This window comes from Pongo pygmaeus, chromosome 14 (genome assembly GCF_028885625.2).
Source record: "Pongo pygmaeus isolate AG05252 chromosome 14, NHGRI_mPonPyg2-v2.0_pri, whole genome shotgun sequence".
In the NCBI taxonomy this organism is placed as follows: domain Eukaryota; kingdom Metazoa; phylum Chordata; class Mammalia; order Primates; family Hominidae; genus Pongo; species Pongo pygmaeus.
Genome location: NC_072387.2, coordinates 48,315,360 through 48,340,782, shown reverse-complemented (window position 1 = coordinate 48,340,782; position 25,423 = coordinate 48,315,360). Strand labels below are relative to the sequence as shown.

At 38.1% G+C, this 25,423-nt stretch overlaps 1 protein-coding gene across 2 annotated transcripts in view; it reads right to left on the bottom strand.

The window, feature by feature from the left end:
- COG6 (component of oligomeric golgi complex 6) overlaps nt 1-25,423 on the bottom strand; it is a 141,435-nt gene that overhangs the window by 7,847 nt on the left and 108,165 nt on the right. The window contains exon 19 of one of the 2 annotated variants that reach the window (XM_063650780.1): nt 311-4,303. The exons of the other annotated variant lie outside the window; for it this stretch is intronic. Within the exon in view, the coding sequence (XP_063506850.1) occupies nt 4,192-4,303 (112 nt within the window). The 3' untranslated portion in view covers nt 311-4,191. Of the gene's footprint in view, nt 1-310; nt 4,304-25,423 lie in introns of those variants that run through there. 2 annotated transcript variants of the gene reach the window in all.

Here is a 25,423-nt window from a genome sequence, read left to right as displayed (position 1 = left end):
AGCTTTCCGAGGAGCTGCCTATAGATAAATGATGTTCAGGTGTGCTGAGATTAAACTGAGACAGATTCTGGGTCATTTGTTGGTTTGGGGTCAGAGTCCAAATCAGTGACTGTATTTTATAATATTGAATATCTCGTCACTTAAGGTTAGTTTGGATTGGTGTGTAGTCTAACAGGCCTCTGGGAAGTACTGTCCTTTTCAGTCTCACAAGCACATTAGTAATACTGCCAACTGTACCATCATTTTAAAATAAAAAAGATACAGTGCTTGACTCTAAGAATTTAACGTCAAACAGAAGAGAATAGAACAATTTTAAAATAAGGCATTGTGTTTATTTATGACATTAGGAATGGAAAAAAAGAAAACAAAACAAAACAGAACAAAAATGAACAAACAAATATTAGTCATCTGGTAACTAAAACATCCAGGCTTTTGTGTTGTTGAGCATCATAAGTTTCTAAACAATACCATCCTACTTGCCCAATGGCTGCCACACTCTTGTCAATGACAATATTTATTTCCATTTAAAAAGTAAATATTTCCTAACAAAGGGCATAGGATTGAATGATATAGCTTTGTCTCCACCTGCAGGAATAAAGAGAATGAATTCTTATTTGTTATTTGAAAATATGTAAGACCTCTAAGATCATCATTAAAAATATGAGGTGAAATCAATACTCGAGCTTTACTAATACATTCTTCTATAATGAAGTAATTGGATCAAAACAGGGTCAGTTTACAAAAGACATAATTAATGTGAACCACTATGCTTGTTTAACTTTTTGCTGAACTATAATATATGTATAGAAAAGTTCACAGTCATCAATATACAGCTTGATGAATGATCACAAAATAAACATACTTGTCTAAACATCATCCAGATCAAGGAACAGGACATTCGCAGCACCCTAGAAGCTCCCTCAAGAATCACACTTACTTTTCAAATCAGGATTCAAAGTCCTAGTTTCTAACCTATCCACCAGTCACATCCCATGGGAAAAAGGCATCTTATGGGCAGGTGAGCCACAGACTCCAGACATGCTGTTCCCCCCGAACACCGTGGTCTAGGTGCTGCCCCTAAGAAGGCCATTGCTAGCCGCTGTTGTGATGGGGGTAGGCAGCCCCTGACTTCCTATGGCTCCTGTCTTCTACTGTGGCTCCAAACACAATCAGTTTGTGCTCATGTTCAAGGCCAGGTGTAGCCCTCATTTTCATTTCATCCTCAGTCTGGATGAAAATGAGGAGAGATGAGGTTTTCTACCCATCAAAACCCATTTCTGGTGCACGTCTTGAAGATCCATGGCACACAGGATTTAGGGAAGACTCTTGTCTGACCTGGACAAGAATGGGGCCACCCACAGGTTACTACAAGCAGCATGTCCAACATTCTACACCTCCACCAAGGAAGAAATTAAACTCTTTTCCTTATTGCCCAAACTACAAATTCTAACTAAAATAGATCTGCATCTGCTTTAGGTTATCTTAAGCTACCTGTTGTCCAGTGTCTTGAAATGATTATTTCATAGTTTTTTCAGATTTTTGGTTGTTTCGGACAGAAGGGTACCTCTAGTCCCTGTTACTCCATATTGGCTGGAAGCAGAAAGCTGAAGAGTTATGCTCTGATGGCCCTCTGGCCTCTTGAAAAGAGCAAGGTTTCTAGAAATATGAAGCATCTGATGATTCCTAGGCTTTTCTGCACAATGGGTAATGTTTTCTCCTTTACCCAGTATGTGTGGTTGCTTGTTCTGTGACCACAAAGTCTGTAGATATTTTCAGATTTAGATTTAAAATCAATGAATGATATCATCTCCCACTGATTCAGCTGGGAAAGAACAAGTTCACATTGTAAGTTAAGAACCCAAGGGAAAAGGGTTTGAGAAGAGAGGAAATTAGAAAGAAAATTATAAAACAACCAAATATAACAGGTTTAATTCTCTTCCCATAAAGTATTAATTAAAATCATTTGTTAGACTATTTCTAATATTTGTTAAAATTATTTGAAAAATATATTTGGATGTTTTTCACTCAAAGAGTTAAGCCAGGCTCCATGGGGGGACTTGGGACTGGTGACCCTGCCAGGTGCTTTTGGTAAAAGGGAGGTAACAATGTGTCTAGTGCATACATATTGTGGGCACACTTCAGCTATTCAAACCCAGACAGAGGAAATGGGGGAATTGGGGTGGGAGAGGGATGGGGCTTAGAAAATGAATAAAAAGAGAAAATGGCCCAAAACTCTTTGCTGTGGCTCTTCATGCAATGAAAGCCTGCATTGTATCAAGCTGTGAGTCAAAATAAGAAGGTTATTCAGCTATCACAGCCTGCATCTAAAATATGAAACAGTTCTATTCCAGCCATTTAGTTTCTCACACTAAAAAAAAAAAAAAACCCTCCGCATTTGCTCCTACTTTTTTTCTGCAGCCCACAGTCATTTCATATTTTCAGGGGAAAAACAAATGTTAACTTTTAAAAACCTCTCTTCTCCAACCTGTCAACTGATTTTGCACGTTCCAGTGAATTGGGATGAATGCTTGGACCTAATTTGATGTTTGCCAAAAAAGAGTCCTCCAGCCCTCTAATAAGCGCCCATGTATTATGTGGGTAGCAGCTCTCACCTCCCCTTCTCTTCTCTAAAACAGCTCCCCTCTGCATCCTTGTCCCAACCCCCAGGCCCTTCACCTCCATTTATTTTCCTTGGATGAGAATCTCACAGTGAATAGGAAACATCTTTAAGAAGGGGAGAGGAGTTGTGAAAGAGATTTAGAGGCCAAATGGGGCTCTTGGAGAAAAAAGAATTCAGAACCGTTGATATAACTCAATGGCATTCACTGTTGCAGAGAGTAATGAACTTTTTACTTAGTTAGCAACAGTTCATCCAATGTCCTAGACTAATTTGAGGCCATTTTCCAAGAAGAAAAGAAAGCTATGCGGTTCACAGCCACGCATCTGTGCACAGTAACAAGAGCCATTGCCTTTCCTCGTGCAGATTTTTGTGCAAGGAAAAGACTAGCTCTTATCTTTGCTTCTCTGCCCGGTTCCTTGTGTGGCATTTTTTCATATGACTAAACACAAGGGGAAATTAAATGGCTCATATTCCATTCTGAAGGGTAAGTTTTGCCTGAAAAATTAAGTGCTATAACTTGAAAATAATATTCTATGTCCAGATGCCCTCAGACCTCCCTAAATAATAGTGTTTATAAAACATCCAAGCATTTATCCCAAAGCCAAGTCTTCTATTAAGTTGGCTGAAAGTGTAATACATTGAGAACTCATGGGGTTTCTTTTCGCATTTCTTCCATATTAATATGGATATTGGGCCAAAAATAGTATTTTTTACTTCTTGTATTAATAAATTAATAAATTACTTCACCCCACACATCGCCTTTGAATAGAAGGGACATTTCTTTCAGGGAAGGGTCAGCTGCCGGGGCATGCATGCCTGAGGGTAACATTTAGATTACTGGTGGTCTTGCCTTCCTTGGTGCCAGCCATCATGTTGCTTTATATATTGAAAAGCAAAGTTCTGAACATTAAAATTTAATTTGGTCAGGTATCAGGAGTTGGGATATTCTGATCCTATCAAACATCTTCTTTTCTCTTTTTGAAAGCAAGCTTGTTGGTGTGATGGCTGTACTTGAGAAAAGTAGGCAAAAAGGTAGATTTTGGTTTCTAGTTTGAACTCAATGCATTTGTAAGTCAAAAATTCAAAACTGTCTTCTCAGTCAATTTCCTGACACATGTTCTTGGAATGTCACTGTGGACTTTGACTGGAGCAGATAGCAATTATTTTCTTTAAGTCCTGCACGGGTTAAAATTCTATTCATTCTTCATCCATCAGCAAGTTTCTTCCAATTTAAGAAATACTGTGACTTGCATAGAGTAGGTACCTAATAAATGTTTCTTAATTTTATTTAATCTAGGATAATATCTCTATGGACTATTTGGTAGCCAGATTCTTGAGCATTCTTGTAATGTTTGTTCATGACAGCTCAATTCTCAGAGGTAAAATTGAGGTGAATGATTCTGAAGTGATTTCTGGCCCTGGGTCCCCTTCCTGTGATGTCAGAGACACAGCTTTCTGAGGTGACTTTAGGACAGAACCCTGGAGAGGTCTTGTTCAATGAAGCCACACTAAGAATCTGAAAGGATCTATTCAAGGGTTCCTGAATTGCTCCTCATGCTTCCAGCTGAGATTTATGCCTCTGATTTCAGCAGGATCCTGGGTGCCATTTGGTCTTTCTCATCTCCATGATGTTGAACCTGAGAAGTCACACAGCCTGGCTGGCACTTTTCCAGACCACTTCCTCTGATGAGAAAAGAAAAACAAGGCTTTGTGACACAGAAGAATGCATGCTGCCTGTCCTGGATCTGCAGCCTAGGCAAAACAGTATTCAGGTTCTGCAAAGCCCAATAGGAGGATGTGGAGATAACACTGTCACTTATAGGAATGATCGATTTAAGGGACACACATGACTGATGCCAGCATCTTTTGTTCTTGTCTCTGGATTAGCTCTATCACAGGTCAAACAGACTCAGAAGAGAATTAGTAATCAGCATCATTGCTAATACTTACTGAAAGCACTTACCATATACCCTGCACTGTTGTAAGCTCTTTACATTGATTTATTTTATTCTTACAACTCTATAAAGCAGATACTAATGTCATTTCTATTTTACTGGTGAAAAAATTGGAGCATAAAGCTTTTAAATAGATTGCTCAAGGTCACACAGTGTGACAGTTTACAGTAGCATGGAAATTTTTTTGACACTCCTCTCTTCAAAAAGTGGAGTATAATTTTCCTTCTCCAACCAGATTTAGAGACTCAATTCTAATAAAAAGCATATGGTGGAAGTGAGGGCATGTCCTTCTTAGGCTAGGAGGTAAGACACTACCCCCTCTACCTGGCATTCTCATGGATTTCTCACTTTCAAGGAAGCCAGGCATCATATGGTGAAGACTCTCAGGCAGCCTGTATGGAGGCCCACAAGGGGAGGACCAAAACCAGACCAACGTGTCAGCCATGTGGATGAGCTACCCTGGCAGTGGCTCCCCTCCTGCCCCAGTCAAGCCTTCAGATGACAACAACCACGATAGCCCCTGAGGCAAAACTGCCCAACTATGCCACTTCTGAATCTCTGACCTAGAGAAACTGTGAAATAATATTGTTTTAAATAACTAAGTTTGAATAATTTGTTCTGTATTCATAGATAACTAATACAGCTTCTAAGTGGCAAAGTCAAGATACCAATCCAGGGGGGTCTGAAGGCAGAGTCTACACTTTACTGCTATATCCTCTCCTGATACTAAGGAGATTATCAATAAGCTCAGATTCTGGCAATACATGTTCAGTAAATGTTTTATCTAAGCTGCAGCAAATTCTGATGTGTTTTTAGACACTTAGAAATCAATAATGCACATGAGCTACATAATCACTTCTTTCATTGGTTGTTATGAATTAATGCTGGTCAAGGCCTTTTGCCCTATGCTGCCTTTTCTAGGCTCTAGGCAGACACTACCTTTCCATTACACATTACTTAGAGAAGCCTGTTACAATTATAATTAGTCAGATTATAGCATCCTTTAGGGTCCTTCCTGTCCTGAGAATACACCATAGTCACCTTACCCAAACTGGATATGTATTAAATCTATCAACCTCAAGTATTAACTATTTTTTATAAACTATTCCTTTTAGGCTGGGAGGAAAATATAAGCAACTCATCACTTAGACAAGATAACTTCTGCACATAGTTATTTCCTATAATGTGTTGATTAGGACTGCTTAACTCTCAGAAGATTGACTCTTTGCTGCCACCTTGCTGATACCATGAATGTTAATGCCCCTGGCACTGGGCTTTGCACAGAGTGGATATTCAGTAAATGGGTAGTTCTTGTTTCTCTGCCACATATGCAGTTGGGAGCACATTAGTCTTCCCAGAAATTGTTAGACTGCTGTCAGTAAGTAACCATTATTTGACATAACCCCACTGGCTGCAGCAAACATACATTCCCTACTACCCTTTTTTCAGTATCAAGGAAATGGAAATATCTACTCAGAGAGTTTGAAGGCACATCATGAGTAATTTCCTAGTCATTTAGAGCCAGACCAGATGGCCTTAAAGATACTCCAACTAAGAAGAGCTAACCTGACTCTGGGATTGCAACACTGGTGATCCCTTACCAGGACAGATGCCAGTCTCTCTGCTGCCCCTCCTGTGTGTTCTTCACACGGCAGCCTTATTTCTGTTCTTAAAATCCAAAGCAAAGTTCAAATTTTCCACCAGGTAATACAAACCTGGCCGGTTTCTGCTCCTGGCCCACCTCATCTTCCAACAATTCTCACATTTTTCAACCTAATAACATTAAACTTTATGTAGTTTCCCAAGCAGCTATCCTCTCCAGCTCCACACCCCCTTCTAACCTAGTTAACTCTTATTCTTACAGGAATCAGGTTATGGGTCAACTCACCTGGGGTATCTCTCTCCCACACCACCTGACCTCTGCCCTCGTTCCTTGCTCTTCACTGCTGGAGTGGACCCCACCCTCTGTGCTCCAGGATTACTCTGAAAATAGCCCCACACACTGAATATGCTGTGTTGACACTATCTGTTTGAATGCTTATCTCCCCTACTACATTATAAGCCCCTGCCAACAGTGGCAGGGTCATATTTAACTTTGCCTTCTCAGTGTCTGGCAAAAAGAAGACACTTAATAAATTAGATAATGTATACAAAGTAGTTAGCCTAACACTTGATGTAGCAAGTATTGTTGTTAATTTGGTGATGGAACCAATTGTTACTTCTCACCTATCTACAAGCCGAAAAGCTGTTTTGGTTTCTTCCTGTAACAACTAAAGAGAGAAAAGCTGAATGAACAACAAAAAAAAAGAAATAGGAAAGACACGTAGAAATCAATTAAGAATCTAAAGACACTAAAAATAAGCAATTAAATAAACAAAATCAAATGAGACTAATGAGAAAACTAAACAAAAGCAAGGGGAATTTGACAAACTTTCCTAGCAGCTAGATAGAACCCACTACGAAAGCAGCTTCGACAGAAGTGGTAAATTCCCTATAACCTGAGTCACTAAAGACCAGACCAGACAAACCGCTTGAAAGAATACAGCAGTAGACACCAGGGTACTGGCTGAATTAGTGGGCTTTTTTCATCTTCAATTTCTCTGATTCATTCATAAAATATTTATAACAGGGCTGCAAAACATTTGTTACATCTTTTCCCATTTGTTCTCCTTCATTTTCCAAAGGAAAAGTGTACAGTATTAATATTTACTTAGTTAACGTTACCAGGCAAGGGGACTGTGCAAGATCAGAAGGGCTAATATGTAACAATAACAATGGAGAAGACAGAGACAGCCATTTTACTGGAAACTTTTTTGACAAAACCTGATTATTCTGATTAGGTCTATATTGGAAATAAAAAACTTAGGGCAGATTGCTTCTGGGTGTTTGTTGATTTATTCTTTGGATAAAATTGGTCAGAATAAACTTTCTTAAAATAACAACCACACATAGCACACAAGTTGTAGTTTCTCTTGCTCCCCTTCTGCCTACTCCTCCTCCCTCCTCTGCCTCTTTTTTTTCACCTCAGAGTTCCTAGAAACAAAGCCAAACACTGGAAGGAAAGTGCTCATACTACTATTCTTTTGTAGTTGTTTTCTTTATCTTTTAAAACATAGTTACGTTTTTCCAGCTTTTTGTTGATCAGAATTTTGCCTAAAACAAAACTTTCAATCGGGTGCGGTGGCTCACACCTGTAATCCCAGCACTTTGGGAGACCAAGGTGGGCGGATCACCTGAGGTGGGGAGTTCGAGACCAGCCTGACCAACATGGAGAAACCCCGTTTCTACTAAAAATATGAAATTAGCCAGGTGTGGTGGCGCATGCCTGTAATCCCAGCTACTCAGGAGGCTGAGGCAGGAGAATCACTTGAACCCGGGAGGCAGAGGTCACAGTGAGCCGAGATCGCACCATTGTACTCCAGCCTAGGCAACAAGAGCAAAACTCCGTCTCAAAAAAAAAAAAATATTTCAGATGTATCTCTGAAAGATTATTTTAGGATATTTCCGGCTTTTACTGTAGCTGGATTCCAGATGCTTTAATTTGTTTTGGTATTGTATTAAAATGTAAAACTACATGAAAAAGAACTACATTATTAGGGCTTTGTGAGCCACTCAAGCAAGGTCACAGGATGCGAGGGGTGAATGGGAGCAGGGAGCCTCCTGTACAACCCCCCTCAGTTTTAGTGAAACCAAAACCCAGGATGTATAGTAAGGTCAAAGGCTAGTGAAAATCAAAGTCAGGACTGGATCCCAGATGTCCTCATTCTTCATCTAGAACTTTTCCCATTATACCAAGTGGATAGAGTGTGTGGAGAAAACTGAGCTGTTGTATACTTTTTCTTTTTCTCAAATCTAATCCTAGAAACATAACTATAATGAAAGTAAGAACAGCTAACATCCAGTGAATGCTGATTTTGTGCCCTCCACTGTTCTACACTTTTTACCTGTCTTAACTTATTTGAGTCACAACATCATTACCCTCATCTGACCAATGAGGAAACTGAGACAAAATAGGTTATGTTACTTTCCCAGAGTAACTTACCTTAGGTAACAGATGACAAACGAAATGGAACCTCCAGGCCAGGCCTGGCTCCAGAGCAGACACACCCACCCATGATGCCTGACAGCCACCCAGCAAAAGCAGAACTTCTCCAAGGCTGGGAGAGCAATGAGCAATGGAAATGCCCATTCCCCTGCCTGAGTGTTGATATTTCATTGTCATTTTTGTAGCTTTGCATTTTTATAGCCTCTTTTAATGTAACTATTAATAATACATTTGCAATCTCTCATAATTTTCTGAATATAATCACACTGATTTTGCAATGGTGTGAAAATATAAACTTTGAAATTTTTTCCGGCCAGGCACCATGGCTCACACCTGTAATCCCAGCATTTTGGAAGGCTGAGGTGGGCAGATTATGAGGTCAGGATTTTGAGACCTGCCTGGCCAATATGGTGAAAACCTGTCTCTACTAAAAATACAAAAATTACCTGGGCGTGGTGGCATGCACCTGCAGTCCCAGCTACTCGGGAGGCTGAGGCAGAAGAATTGCTTGAACCCCGGAGGTGGAGGTTGCAGTGAGCCAAGATGGCACCACTGCACTCCAGCCTGGGTGACAGAGCGAGACTCTGTCTCAAAACAAAAAAGAAAAAAGAAATTTTTTTCCATCTTTGTGAACTTCCTAGATGTAAAAATATTTAAAATTCTGCTCCAAACCACTGATAAAAGTAAATTATAAACAAAAAGACTTACAAAAGAACCAGCATAAAAGTCTATAGAAGTGAAAAGAAATTTTTAAATATCCAACACCACCAAAGAGTTTTTGAGCATCAGTTGTACCAAATACTAAATATAGTTCTCAAATTTGTTTTTTAAAACAACGTTTAATAAATATCTTATATTCTTCTGTAAATACCAGAAATAACTGGCCTAACAATTTGGGGAAAAATGATTTTTCACTGGCAAAAAGAAGGCTTCAAAATGTATATTACCTTCATAAAGTTTTAAAATCATATGCAGTTTGGGAAAGAATAATGTGGAAGACTTTGAAAGTCAAGACTAAGGTTTCCTTTGGCAGCTATGAACTTGGAGCTTATTGATGAGCATCCTATAAATAGCATGCTCTCATTTGCCCTTAAACATAGTCAGGGAAGCAGTCAGCCGGTCATTTCCTGCAATTTGACCATCCTGATCTGTGACTGTGGGGTAGTTTCGAAGCCTGTACAATCAGCCCACACCACATACTCCTATGGATTTCTAACCAAATGTCTGCCAACCTTCACGTTCCCTTGTATGATTAATTTCTAGGTTTATTTCAGTCAGTATTTAGACATGATTGGGTAAAAAAAAAAAAAGCAAAAATGTCAATAGGTTTGTAATTTCCATTTCCATCTGGACCAATTCGAGTACACCATGATAGGTTTTACATGTGCTATCCAAAGCATTTCTTATTCGAAGGAATGCATTGACTTTTAAGCAATAAGTAGCTGATTATGAGGTGGATAGAACTTAAGTCATAAAAAATAATTAACCTGTTTCCTCAAAACTACTAGCTTTAAAAGAATCCTGATTGGAGTCAGGCCGGAACAGAGTTTCTACATTCTGCTGATTATTCTCTCTAAATAGAGTAACTCCTAAGTGATAGTGGCCTAGCTCTTTTACTAAATGGGTGCTGCCAATCTAAAATCATTCACTCTTCAGTTCAGGGCTTTTGTTTTCCTCTTCTAATTGAAGCAGAGGTAAAACATAATCAGCTTCTAATGATTGAGAATTATGGTGTCCCTGCCTGTTTGGTTGTTAGTGGAAAAATGTAAAAATGGCATAAATTATCTTTCTCGTTGTCAGGAGTCTCAGAAATAGACAATCTCCAGTGCTTAAGATCATGTAAAGATCTTTCCCCTCACACTACCATGGAAGTTGATTTGGAAAGTGCCTATTGTGGCTTCCATTTAGGCCTAAGCCTCTTCTAAGAAATAAGTGTTTGTAAATATCCCAAATGACCTGCACCCTTGGAAGTCATCTCCTCCCTCTGGCTGCCTTGAAGACAGATGGGCTATTTTTCCCTTCCTGGCATTAGGATGGAGGGAAGGTGGAGAGGTAAGAGGAGCAGGGGGTGGATAGAAATGGCTTTGATCTTGCTGTGCCACTGGGGCAAGTCCCTCCATTTCTAAGGCCCTTCTGATTCTCAACTAATAAACAGAGAGACCCAGGTCTACCTTGTCAGTTTGATGTTAGGAGGAGACATAAAATATACAAAGCTCCTGGCCCCAAATTGGTGATCCAAAATGACAAATGTTCCAAAAGAAGATAGTCCCCATAGACAGTGGCAGGAGGGCAGGTCTTCACCAGCTAGCAACTGTTTTGCAACTGGAGCCTCTGGCTGGAACATTTGGAGGCTCTGTAAAAGCCTTCAGTTCCTCAATGGGGGCAAGAAAGCCCAAGGTAATTGGAAGAAGGATGTCTGTTTCCTAAAGAGACCATAAGAAAAATCAAGTACTTGGCTACCTGGATCATCCTTAAGAGGTCAAGAACTGAGTTCTCAGGCCAGCACAGTGAGTCTGAGAAGAGCCCCTAGGCCAGGAAACAGATGATAAGTGATGTGACTCCATGGTGCCAGGGAACTTTAGGAAAGCCTATGTCAGGTTTTCTAACATAGTTCCTCTAACTTTAAAAGACCAATTCAACTGATGTTCAGAGGCTGGTGTCCTATAAAGAACACAAAGATGAGAAAGATCCAGCCCTTGACCCTCAAACAATGGAGAGCTGAAGAAGTAAAGACTACAAGCTCCCTGAGGGCAGGAATCATGTCTGTTTGGCTTAAAATAGAATGCTTAGTGCTGAGCCAAATGCCTGGCACATGATAGGACTCAAGAGATGTTTATTGAATAAAATATGCAAAGAATTATGATGTGAAGCAGTACAATATATTCTGGAGGCTCAGAGGTAGGAGAGGCATCAGTGGGTCAGGAGAGGAAATCAGGAAAAGTTTGACAAACTATTGTAAGAGGTTAAGCAAAACTGGAGCAAGGGAAGACATTTCAGGAAACAATGTGAGCAGAGGTGAAACCCAAGATGTGTTCAGAAAACACATATCTTCCGATACATGCTCTGGGTTCTAATCACACCAAGCTTGCTGTGAGGACCAGCACCAGAACTGGACCAGCAGGACAGGGCCTTGCTGGGGAAGACCTGGAAAGGAGGCCAAGGCCTTTGTACTTAATTTGGGAGGCAGTTTTTGAATGAGACAGTGGTAGTTTTATTTCTACTCTGTGCCAGGCTTCAGCCTTCTCACCCCTACCTTGCACCCTTGGAAGGTATGTATCTTGCTCAGTGCTTTTTCCCCCAGCACCAAGTATAGTGGCAGGAACCTGGCAGGCATTAGAAAAAGGTGTTGAATGGACAAATGAAAAAGTGAGTCAGGCAGGCGGATGAGATGAGAAGGGCCCGTGGCCATTTTTAATAACCATAAGATCATATGTGCTTTTCAGTTACTTTATACGATTAAGCTTTCAAGTTATTACTTTCAGGGATGCTCAAAACAATTTGGTGATGTGGGTAGACTACATATTTGTATTATCTTCCTCAGGCAAGTAAGAAAAGGCCAGTGGAGTTAAATGTACTTTGCCAAGGCAGCAGCCCAAATGAGAGATGGAACCAAGACTGTCCTCCTGCAGAGGACCGTCCTCCTGTGCCAATGCACTTCCTTGACTCTGACTCCAGGGTCCAGTCACAAAGCTTACTGTGAAGACCAAGTGTCAGGACTGAGGAGCAGGGCCGGGTCTCCCTGGGGAGCCCTGGGCAGCGGGTGAGCCACCAGTTACCCCTCACTATAACTCCATCCAGGTGTTTCTGGGACACACACCTGGCTATTCTTGTCCAGTGTGGAGATGATGGACGAAGAAGTGCTTGGAAATCTTACAGGATGACTTAAACACAGCAAATGCCTTTCAGTACCTGCGGGAAACAAGCCAGAAAGATGGTTGGATGTTACCTGCTGAGTGATACGCAGAGGACAGGCCCTAAGTTGTTGGGAATTGGTGGCCCTGCCCATCAACCTCGTATGGAATGACCCTAAGCAGTGGCAGGCTTTCTTCCTGCTGATGTGGGAGGGGGTGGCAGTGCTCAGCAGTGCCACACGTGTCTGCATGGACCTGATCTGCAGCTACTTATATGACATGAGAAGCAGCTAATGAGGAGCAGCTAATGCTTGAGCCCCAGAGAATGTAGGATTTTCTTTAATGAAAGTGAACTAAAAAGACAATTAATGTTATCAAGTGAGGTCTTGTAGAAACAAGAAGAGAAGGCAATGAGGCGGTGGAAGTTCTTTTGAAAAAACCTCTTGGCAATAAAGAGTGCGGTAACTACACGCTTCAGCTGTTACTAAACTTTTCAGTAATTAAAACTTGATTGGGAGAAATGAAAGCCCGTGATCTTAGGCCTTTTTCATTTCAAATAAGCCTTTCACAATTAATTCTTGCACCATTCCTCTTTAAGCAAATTTGACAGTGAACTTTGTTCAGTATTCTGACTAACGGCTATAGCCACCTCTGGAGACACAAATGGATTTCTTTCTCTTTTTAATCAAATGGATTAAATTAAATAGCATTGAAAGGAAAAATGAATAAACACGATAAACACATACTATGGAGCATAATACAGGGGGCAGGGTGAGGCAGTGGAAAAAAATATTGGATCCAGTGACAGAAGACCTGGGCTTCAGTCAAGCTTCTGTCATATAAGACAAATCACTTAATTGTCTCTTACTGTTGCTGCTTTATCTGTAAAAATTGAATGAGAAATAACATGTAACTTTGAGGACCTCAGTGAGGAGGCTAATGAGAGGCCATACATGAATGTGCTTTGTGAAAGCCCTGTGGAAATGTTGGCTGCTCTTAGCATCCCTGTTAGCTGTCTCTAAGGACACCTCTGTCAATGTGAGGGAGTCTTTGTGTGGCATGTGTTGTCTTCTGGAGTGCTAAGGTCAGTGGCATTCCACTGCAGCTCAAAAAGAAAACCCAACTAATATGTGCAAGACAATAGTAGTAGTCGTGGGTGTTAGATAAATTACCAAACTGCCTGCCACTTGTGATATGAACCAGAGAATATTTTTACTTTCCGATATTGATTTCTAATTTTCTTTGCAGGACAGATTTAAATTGTGTGTGGTACTATAAGGTAAAGAGTTCAACAGCATGACTGCTAGAACTGCTAAAACAAGTAGCATGTTAGCTACTTGTTTTAGTTAGTTCAGGCTGCTTAACAAAATACCTTAGACTGGGTAATTTATAAACAGAAATGTATTGCTCATAGCTCTAGGAGCTGGGAAGTCCAAGATCAAAGGCATCAGCAGATTCAGAGTCTGGTGAGGGCTTGTTCTCTGCTTCAAAGATGGGACCTTCCACATGGTGGAAGAGGCAAACAAGCTCTCTCATGCTTATTTTATAAGGGCACAAAACCCTTTCATGAGGGATCCAGCCACATGACCTAATCACCAACCGAAGGCCCCGCTCTCTTAATCCCATTACCTTGGTGGTTAGGTTTCAACATATGAATTTCAGGGGGACAGAAACTTTCAGACTATAGCAATACTGTATTCACCTATTTCCCTCTACTCTTAACTTCAGTTTTAACATAAAATAATAATTTCTAATAATTGTTGGACACTATTGTGTATCTAGACCTGTACTAGATTACCTGGCTTTGCACAGATTATTTTAGTTCTCACAATAAACCTATACCTTAATGCAATTTATAACGCCTACTTTGCAGATGAGAAAACAGGCTTAGAGAGGGCAAGTAATCTTTCCAAGGTCCCACAGCCAACAGCTGGAGTTCATTTCTAAATGTACTCTTAATATCGCATTGGACACAGAACATGGTGGTAATCTGGAAAACTGCAACTGCCTGGCTGGAGAAAGTATAAGTTGGTTCAACCACTCTGAAAAACAATTTGGCACTCTCTTATAATCTTGAACATTCTCATATTCTGTAACCTAGAAATTTCACTCCAAGGTAGGGAAATTCTCATGCATAACACTAGTATGTGTACGTAGGAATGTTATGGAAGCATTGTTCACAATGCTAAAGAAACGAAAGACTTTAGAAAAGCTCAGACATTCTGTTGACAGGAGGGTGACTAACTTGTCACAGTGGATTATACAGCAATGAAGATAAATGAACTACAACTCCACAGAGGTGCAGAGATGAATCTTAACATTATGTTAAGTGGGGAAAAAACATTACAGAAGGCTACCTACAGAATAATTTTACCTTAATATGCAAAACTAAAAAATAATGAATAGGGATACATACATACGTGATAAAACCTTAAAAAAATCAAGTGAAAGGTCAGGGCAAAATTCAAGCAAACGTTTCCCTCTGATGGTAGGCGGGGGGTGGGATACATATGCACAGGTAGATGCAAGAGTATTTGAAACATTCCAGTTATTAAGTTGAGTAGTGAAGTCTATAGGTGCCTGCTTTGTGACTAAAATATAATAGCATCATATATTATTTTAAATGAAGCAGATATCACGTAATTACAACTTTCTTATTAAAAGTTACCACTGAGCCTTGACTGCAAAGGTAGTATGAAGATGAGTGTATTAGGAGTCTCTGCTTCTCACTCCTACCCCCAGGAACCTAGAGCCTAGATGACTAAAAAGAAAAAACATCAGATTAAGGGCATGGCTATGATTATCCAGGTTTGTTTTTCTGGCCCCTCCAAGCTAGAGGACTACCTGGGGCTCTGAGCCCTGGATAAACAATCCTGCCGGTACAGCAAAGCAGATGAGAAAGATCTAGGCCACCCACACAGCAATCAAGAGCTCCACTGGGTGGGCCAGGAAATTGCAATTGTCCCGCCCTGTGGCAGTGCTAAGCCACCTGTGGAGTGGCAGTAGGGGCCAGGAGGAGTGGCAGTGTTCCGTGGCTCAGCTGCCCAGCTGGTCCCCAGGGACCAGCAAGTAAGTGCCAGTGAGATATCAACACCAGGGCACTCCAGCTGAGGCAATTTAAAAGAGTGCATAATTGCACATAATAGAGTTGAAATATAATTGCCTTATTAAAATGGGTTACTAAATCTCATTGTGTGTGAGTGTGAAAGAGATAGACAGACATGTGTGTTAAACTGCAAGAAAGAGAAGTTACATAAATGAGTGTGAGCGGGTAAGATCTGAGAATGCCTGGCAGTGCCACCTAGATAGAAGAGACCCTGGTTCCTAATGGACAGCGTGTGGAAACCCCCGGCTTGTGGCCGCTCTTGTGCAATGACAGCTCAGAGTTGGGACCGACTAAATGTAACCACGTCTCATCTTTTGCCAGCAGGTCTCCATTTTTAAAATCAAAGCTCCAGTTTAGGAATGCTTTTCTATCCCTTTGCTGTCTCTAGTTCACCTTGGCATGGCTTCATGTCTAGTTGCCGTCATGGCAGATTCAGAGCTGGAGTTGAGGCTGTTGGCCTGAGCGACAGGAACATGACTGCAGGGGTGAAATACTTCCAAGCAGACGTACAAGTCTTTATCACCCTGTAAGGGAGCCCATACAAGTAACATCTTCTGCGCCTTCCCTGAAAGTTCGTACACAATCAGGCTTTGGTTAGATTTAGTAAATGCTCCCACCACTAACACACACAGAGAGAACGCCCTTCTTTGCTAACATGTGGTACATAAACTACAATGTTTCCTGCCATTGCCACCTCCACTTCCACTCCGAAAATCATCAATGCCCCCAGTAAGAACTCCTGAAGGGGGAAAAATGTCACCTACTCACCTCCTTTAAAATATTTTCAAGAAAAAATCCGTAATTTCTGAAAATAACCTAAAACTCTCATTATCACAAGAACCTCAAGTGGTCATGCTTCACTTTGTTCTCAATTTCCTAACATGAGTACAATCTGGCAATTAGCACAACTTAGTCCGGAAGGAGCAAAATTAATTTTTGTCTCAAAACCCTCACACATTAAAATGTCAAGACTAATGAGTTATTTTCTTTTCTGTTGTAGAAAGCAGATAAACGTTAACAATCTGGTGTCAGTAAGTGTCACTAAGAAGACCCAAAATATGCAGAGTGCTTATTGTAGGCACTCCTTAGGCAAGGAGATGAAGGAAGCAAATAGAGAAGGAAGTGGGTAGAGTTCCATACCCCAGCCCTAACCTGTACACAAAACACTGATCATACCCCATCACCCTTTAAAACAAGAAATGTCAAGTCAACATGAGAGAGCTTAACTTCACTCTAACCAGCTTACGTGACTCATCTCTGCTGGTAAGCACCTGCTTTTAAATGCAGATTTTCACTTATATGCACAGATTTGTTTCTATGCATGATTAAATACTCTGTTGATTCTTCAGATAAGTTCAGAAGTGCAAAAAAGTAGGAGGATAAGCTTTTTAATTATAAGCAATTCAGCCTGGCAAATAGAACTCTCAACCTGTCCAAGTCCTGGACTTCCAAACCTTGCCAAGATCCCCATCTGCTTCTTCTGTGGGAGCTTGGGGAGGGGGTGCTGATTCAAGTTCCCACAGAAAGAATTAGAAAATCTGGGACCAAATGCTTAGTTCTAACAAATAAAGAGCCTCAGTTCTGGATAAAAGTCAAATTGTTAAGATATTCCACTGCTCTGGTTTTGGGATGGGGTTAGGAGGGAGTAGTATGGGATGGGGTAGGATGGGGAAATGACAGAACCAGATTTCAGCTCATCTTGATGAAATTTGGAGTTACAAAGGCTACTCTTGTTCCCCCAGATTTTTTTGGGAATGGGCCAGGGGTGACTGGATGCCCAGAATCCTCTGAGTGGCTCTCCCTACTCCACCTCCATGCCCAGTTTCCTTGAGTGCCAGGATACTCCAGAAGCCTCTGAATGGAAGCCCCTGAAATGTTATGAAACAGAAATTGGCAACCCTTTCCTTTCAAGTTGCCAAGTGGGAGAAGTGTTGGTAGGTGGTGGAGGAACAGGGAAGGTGAATGCAATGTGATAGCTGGGAGTCATGACTCAACATGTAAGATGTCCCCAACTGTGTAGCCACTGCTCAACTGACAGGCAGATGGAGGGCAGATGGGCAAGAAGGGTGGAGACACAGGCAGTATTGGGGAGAGGGTCCAGAAGCCAGAAGTGGCTGGGTGGCAGCTGCTGAGTCTCAGCCAGGCTGGCACAGTTATCAGGAAGCCTGGAGTGCCACCCTCTGGTAAGTGAGCCAAGGGTTGGTTGCTAAATCCTGTAACAGAACCCTCCCTACAGGCACTTGGCATTTGAGCCTTAATGGTTTTGGCACTTGGCCTAATTGCTCAGAATATGTGCTCAGTTAGAGAGTAATTCCTTCATCACACTCAGTAAGTATCTGCACACAGCACAGAAGCTGTGATATTTTTAATCCAGTAATTCCTTTGCCGACCACCAAAATTCTATGAAACCTTAGGCTATTGGATATAAACCAAACTCAGAGTTTTACATTGTTAGGCTCCACATTATGAATAATTTTTAAAGCAGGATGTCTAACCCAGTAAGAAAACTGCTTTATTTTGTTCAAGAAACCACCTAGAAGGAAAGTTGCAACATACAGTTAAAAAAGGATTCATATTTTATCTTAAAACACTGAAAGCTGGAAATCAATCTGACATACTTGCTTATACTTGTTAATGTGATTGAGTACCATAACACATTTTGGGATTAAGGTCATTTCAGTGAGTGAAATAAGATTATTTCTAGTATATGAGATATCTAGATCTTTCAGAGATTAAAGTCATATGCTAGTATTCAAAAATCAGCCAGAACCAACAGAATCCAACTCACCCAATCCAGGGTTTGGGAGAGAAGGATAAGTGAACAATATGAATAGGGCTTCAATATGCTGTGAGGATTTGCTTAATTTACCACGGGATCAAAGCAGTTGGAACTGCCAGTAATTCAAATATCCGTGATTGGCTTAATTGGTAAGTCTACAGTTTATTTTTATAAACTGTGGAATAGGAGACAGAAAGAGAGAGATATCAGAGGGCATGGCAGAAGGAAGTCTCTTAGCTATTCTTTTTTAAGGAACAAATTTGACTGCCTTATTTCCTTGCTAAAAACTTTAATAGCAAAAATGCAAATAACAATTTCTAAGTAACACATAGTTCAAAGAAGAAATCATAATAGATAGAATTTATATATCTAGAAATAGCATAAAAACATATAAAGCAAAAACTGACAAAACTAAAAATACAGAAAAATCCACAATCATAGTTAAAGTATTTAACAAGTATCTCTCAGTAGCTGATACACTATGCAGATTAAAAATCAGAAAGGCTATAGATGATTTAAACAAGATTAACAAAATTTATCCTTTTACCATATGCAGAGCACTGCACCCAATACTACAGGAAACATTTCTAAATCTAGAAAGAACAATTTACTAAAACAAATCATATGTTGGACCATAAAGTACGTATGAATAAATATAAAAAGGTTGATACACGGAATATATTTTCTGGTTATAGTGGAATTAAGCTTGAAATCAGTAATATAAAAATAACCAGAAAATATTCATATGTTTGAAAATATATTTCTAAGTAATCTATGAGTCAAACAATAAATCACAATGGAAATTAGCAAATACTTCTGAAGTAAAAGGTAATGAAAATATGACATATAAAAGCTTATGGATATAGCTACACCTGTGCTTAGATGGAAACACAGATGAACACATTAAATATATTTAAATGAATACATTACAACAGAAAAAGGTCTGAAATCAATAATATAAGCTTCCATTTCAAGAAAAGAAAAAGAGGAGAAAATAAAATACCAAGAAAGTAAAAGGAAGGAAAAATATAGAGCAAAAATAAATGAAATAGAAAACAAATATACAATAAAAAAAATCAACGAAGTCAAAAATAGGTTCTTTGAAAGGATAAATAAAATCCATAATTCTTCCAAGACTAACCAAGGAAAAAAAGAAAGAAAACACAAATTACCAATATTAGGTCTACAGACCTTAAAAAAGTAAAATGATAGAACATTATGACAAAAACGTTTAGATGAAATGGACATATACCTTGCAAAATAAAATTTACCAAAACTGACACAAGAAATAGAGCAACCAAAGAGTTTTACATTTATTTAGAAAATGGGATTTTTAATTAAAAACCTTCCCACAAAGGCATCTCCAGGTTTAGTTGGCTCTACTTGAAACTCTTCTAAACATTTAAGAAAGAAGTAATAACAATCTTACATTCTTCCAGATAACAGAAAGAGAGAATATGTACCAATTTGTTTTATGAGGCCAGTATTATCCTGTTATCAAAACCTGACAAAGACCTTTAAATAAAGGAAAATTACAGGGCAATCTTTCTCATGAACAAAGATGCAAAAATCCTAAATGAAGTGTTATCATATAAAATAAAAAGATATATAAAAAGTATAGTACATTATGACCACTGGGTTTATTTCAGAAATGCAAGGCTGATGTTTGAAATTCTCCATATTAAGTAAATAAAAGGGGGGAGGCACAGATATCAATTCTCCCCAAATTGATACATAGAGTCAAAGTAATCCCAACCATATTCCCAGCAGTTGTTGAAGAAATATAAGTGGATTCTCTATTATTTTTCTGTATTGATCTCTAAATAGACACAGAAAAAAAACTGATAAAATTCAATACTTATTTGTTATTTAAAATAATCATGACATACCAGGAACAGAAAGGAACTTTCTTAATTTGATAAAGCTTATTTACAAAATACCTATCTAACAAACAATTGAAAGCTTCCTCTCCTTCCCCACATTTTGGAAAAAGACAAGGGTGACCACAATTACCATTTCTATTCAACTTCGTAACATTGTAAATGGTTAAACATTATGTAGTACCACACAGCAAGAAACGGATAAAAAGGTAGAAAGAAAACTGTCACTAATTATAGATTGTGTGCTTGTCAATTTAGAAAATACAAAATAATACACAAATAACGTTTACAATTAATAAGTAAATTTAGCAAGGTCGCTACTAAATATACAAAAACATACAAAACTAAATCCAGTGATTTATACAGAAAGGGAAAATAATATGATCAACTTAGGCTTATTTTGGGAATGCAAGAGTGATTTAATGCCAGGAAAATTATAAACATAATTTATCACATTAACAAATAAAGGAGAAAAGCCAAATGATCATCTCAATAGATTCCGAAAGTCATTTAATAAGATTCAACGTCCATTCATAATTAATAACAGCATGTAAGAATACAAAATAACTTCCTCTCTGATAAAGATTATCTGCTGAAAACTTACAGCAAGTATAATTCTTTATGGTGAGATACTGAAATCTGAATTAAGAAAAGTAACCATTATCATTGCTATTAGTTAACATTCTGCTGGAGGTTCTAGCCAGCATAAAAGAAAACAAAAATAAAGGGTACATAGGCTTCAAAGAAAAAAAAAGCAAAATTCTTATTTTGTCTCAAATAGATCTATATAGAGAAAACTCAAAGAAAAATCACTGAAAATAATATTACGAAGGTGCCTGGATCTATTATAATCAACATATAAAATCAATTCCACTTATTTTTTAATTGTACATATTTATGGGGTACAGTGTGATATTTTGATACATGTATCCATGTGTAATGATCTAACAGGGTAATCAGCATATCCATCACCTCAAATGTTTATCATTTCTGTAAGAGACATTCAAAATCTTCTCTTCTAGCTATTTGAAAATATACAATAGATTGTTGTTAATTATAGTCACCCTACAGTGCTATAGAACACTAGAACTTATTTCTACTATTTAGCTGTACTTTTGTATCCATTAACCAACCTCTGACTATCCCCACTCCCATCTCCTTACATGTCCCTGCCTCTAGTATCAATTATTCTACTTTCTACTTCTATGAGATCAATGTTTTTATCTTCCACCTGAGTGAGAACATGCAGTATTTTTATTTCTGTGCCTGGCTTATTTCACTAAACATACAATGTCCTCCAAGCTTATCCGTGTTGGCACAAATGAGATAATTTTGTTATTTTTTATGGCTAAATAGTATTCCACTGTGTATATATGCCACATTTTCTTTATCTACTCATCTGTTAAAGGACACAAGTTGACTCCATATCTTGGCTATTGTGACTAGTGCTACAATAAACATGGGAGTAAAAATAAAATATCTCTTCAACATATCCATAATTTCCTTTAGATATATACCAAGTATTGAGATTGCTGGATCATATGGTAGTTCTATTTTTAGTTTTTAGAGGAATCTCTATACTGTTTTCCATAGTGGCTGGACTAATTTACAACAGCATATGCATTCTCATTTCTGTGCATTCTTGTCAACATTTGTTATTTTTTCTCTTTTTGATAATAGCCAAAATGAGATAATATCTCATTGTGGTATTGGTTTGCATTTCCCTGATGATTAGTGGTGTTCAGCATTTTTTTTTTCCATATACCTGTTGGCCACTTGTGTCTGGTTTTCAGAGATGTTTATTTGGCTCTTTTGCCCATTTTTAAAATTGGATATTTTTGTTGTTGCTGCTCAGTTGTTTGAGGTCCTTGTATGTTCTTAATATTAATCCTTTGTCAGATGAATAGTTTGCAAATATCTTCTGAAGGTTGTCTCTTCACTCTATAGCTTATTTCTTTTAGTGTGCTGAATCTTTTTAGTTTGATATAATCCTATTTGTCCATTTTTGCTTTTGTTGCCTATGCTTTTGAGGTTTTCTCCATAAAATCTTCACCCAGGCCAGGGTACTGAAGTGTTGCCCATGTTTTCTTCTAGTAGTTTCATACTTTCAGGTCTTACATTTAAGTCTTTTATCCATTAGGGGTCTAGTTTCACTTTCTGCATATGAATATCAGTTTGCAACTGCTGTACATAGAAGTCAATTCCATTTCTATATACAGCAACAAATAAGTTTAAGTGTAACTTAAGAATAGATATCATTTACACTCTTAACAAGAACTGTAAGTTTCTAAGGACTAAACACCAAAGTTTTCTTAGATATATATGAAGAAAATTACAGTGTTTTTGAAGGACATTAAAACTACCCTAATAAGGAAATTTTGACATGCTGTGATTTGGATTAATCTTATAAAGATATCAATTCTCCTCAAATTGATACATAGAGTTGAAGTAATTCCAACCATATTCCCAATAGCTGTTGAAGAAATATAAGTGGATTCTCTATTATACTGACAAATTTACATTGCTATTTGTGGAACGGCAGAAAGCCAAGAATGGCTAAGGCACTCTAGATGAAGAAAAGAAAATGAAGCACTGTGCCATATATTGAGACTTTCTATAAAGTTATAATAATGACATTCGTTGTTGGTGCAGGAATGAATAAACCTATAAAAAGAGTGCAGTAAAAATACATAATTTATTCACATATGGGAATTTGATGTATGACAGAGATGGTACTAGCCTTCCCCCACCATTATCACACACAGAAAGAAGGAAGCAATACTAATTCTGCACCATTCCCCAAAGACCTGAGGTTACAAAGAGCAACACCAGAGCTAATGATTTACCACTTGCAGAGAGTCTTTTGGTAAATCATAGTAGTGTGTTTGCACATTTTTTGGTTAATGCAAATTCTATTATGGTTTGTTATTATATGATTCATTATATTAACCTATTAATACTCAGCTCAGTGGGGAAATTATTTTCTTTTTTGTAAGATTTAGAATAAAGGCAGGGTACATTGAGATGTTCTTTCTGTTTTTGTGGTTTGTTTTCTTTTTTAGCAGCACCTTTTTGGCTTTATAATGCTTGGCTTGCTTATATCTTTGTCTGTAAAAGAATCTAATAGTTTAAGCAAGAAAAATTCCTAGTCTGCAATTAAATATGTATGGTAACTATGTGGAATACTAATCAAATCTTTGGTGTCCTTTCTAAGGTAAATTCATTTTTCTACCTCAGTTCAATCTTCATTATCATTTTACATTCCACTGGAGGCCCAGCTAGCACGACAGTGGCCAGCTCTTGCCTGAATCCCGAAAATTAGACTTATATAAATGATACCCCCAGAAAGACTCAGGGCAATCTCAAAACAGGAGACCCAACTTTTGATGCTGGCTTGCATTCTTGCTTCTTGTCATTTTGCTTTTAGTAGGCTAAAGCTAATACTTCTCCAGTCGAATTTCAGATGTTGACATTGATGGAAACAAAGAACATATTTAAGTAAATTAATTTCCTGGTAGTAAAGTTATAAACTTTGAAATCCTAGACTGGCTTAAACTTTCACTGTTAAATTCACAATAATGTAACACTTTGCCAAAAGATGCTATATACCCTCAAAGCAAGCAAGTATAACATATTAATACTTGTGGCCTTATCAACAATTTCCCCAATTCAGCTAATTTTTGTAAGCTTAGTACCATTTATTTTTACTTATTAAATTGTCAGTGCTAAGAAAGTTTTACTTTTAACATTCACTGGCATTAAGGGTAGTTAGATTTGATAGACTAATATGCTGTTATTAATCTAATTATTAATGTTACATTCATTTCTCAGCTAGTTTATAGAAATTTCATATTTGGACCTGCAAAAATACATAATTATATTATCTATCTTCCAAAGCACATTCTCTCAGAGGTGAAGTAAGTATGCAATTTCAAGATGATAGGTAATTGTGCTTAATATAATTATAGCCCCAAAGTAACCATATGTAGGCCTATCTATTTATAATATTATTCTAAACCGCATATTTAACTAAATTAGGAAAGATTAACTGACCTGCAAGTATTCAATATTATTATATGACTCTGCATTTTACTTATATATTTATTTTAAAGTCCATAGTGTATTAAAAAACTGGTAAATATTCCAAGACTGGACAATTATATATCAGTACTATCTCCAGGTTCAAGGAAAATATTCCTCAATTTTTGGTTTTCAAAAGAGGCCATCAGATCACAAAACCACAAAAGATCACAATTAAGACATGAGAACAGGCCTGTTTTAATTCCATTATATTTGCAATTTACTTTAAGAAAAAATTCATATAACATAAAATTTACCATTTTAAAAAGAGCACAATCCAGTGGCTTTTAGTATATTCAATGCTGTGCAATCATCATCACTGTGTAATTCCAGGACATTTCTATCACTCCAAAAAGTACCTGTTAGCTGTCTCTTCCTTATCAGTTCCTCTCCCTATCCCCTGGAAACTGCTAATCTACTTATATGTCTCTGTGGATTTGCCTATTCTGGAGATTTTATTAAAATGGAATCAAATTATATATAGCCTTTTGTGCTTGGCTTCTAATTAGAATAATGTTTCCAAGATTCATCCATGTCGTAGCATGTTTCAGTAGTCCATTCCTTTTTATAAATGAATAATATTTCATTGTATGGATATATCACATTTTGTTTATCCATTCATTAGCTGATGGATATTTCAGTTGTTTCTAATTTTCAGTTATTATAAATGCTGCCATGAATATTCATGTAAAAGTCTTGGTAGACATAAATTTTCAATTATCTTGGGTAAAAGCCTAGGCATAGAATTGCTAGGTCATATCATAACTCTTTTGAGGAACTTTTTGTTAAACTGTTTTCCACATCAGCTGTACCACTTTATATCCCCACCAGCAACATATGGGAGTTCCAATTTCTCCACATCATACCAGCTTCTAAAATTACTAACATTATAGCCACCTTAGTATGTGCAAAGTAGAATCTCATTGTGATTCTGACTTGCATTTCCCTAATGATTAATGATGTTGATCATTTTTTCATGTTAGGGTTAAGGTTAGCTATCTGTGTATCTTCTTTACCTATTCAAATACTTGGCACACTTTAAAATTTAGTTGTCTTTTGTTTTGTTTTTCAAGGAAGAACTTGATGCCCCAAAATTATTATTATTAT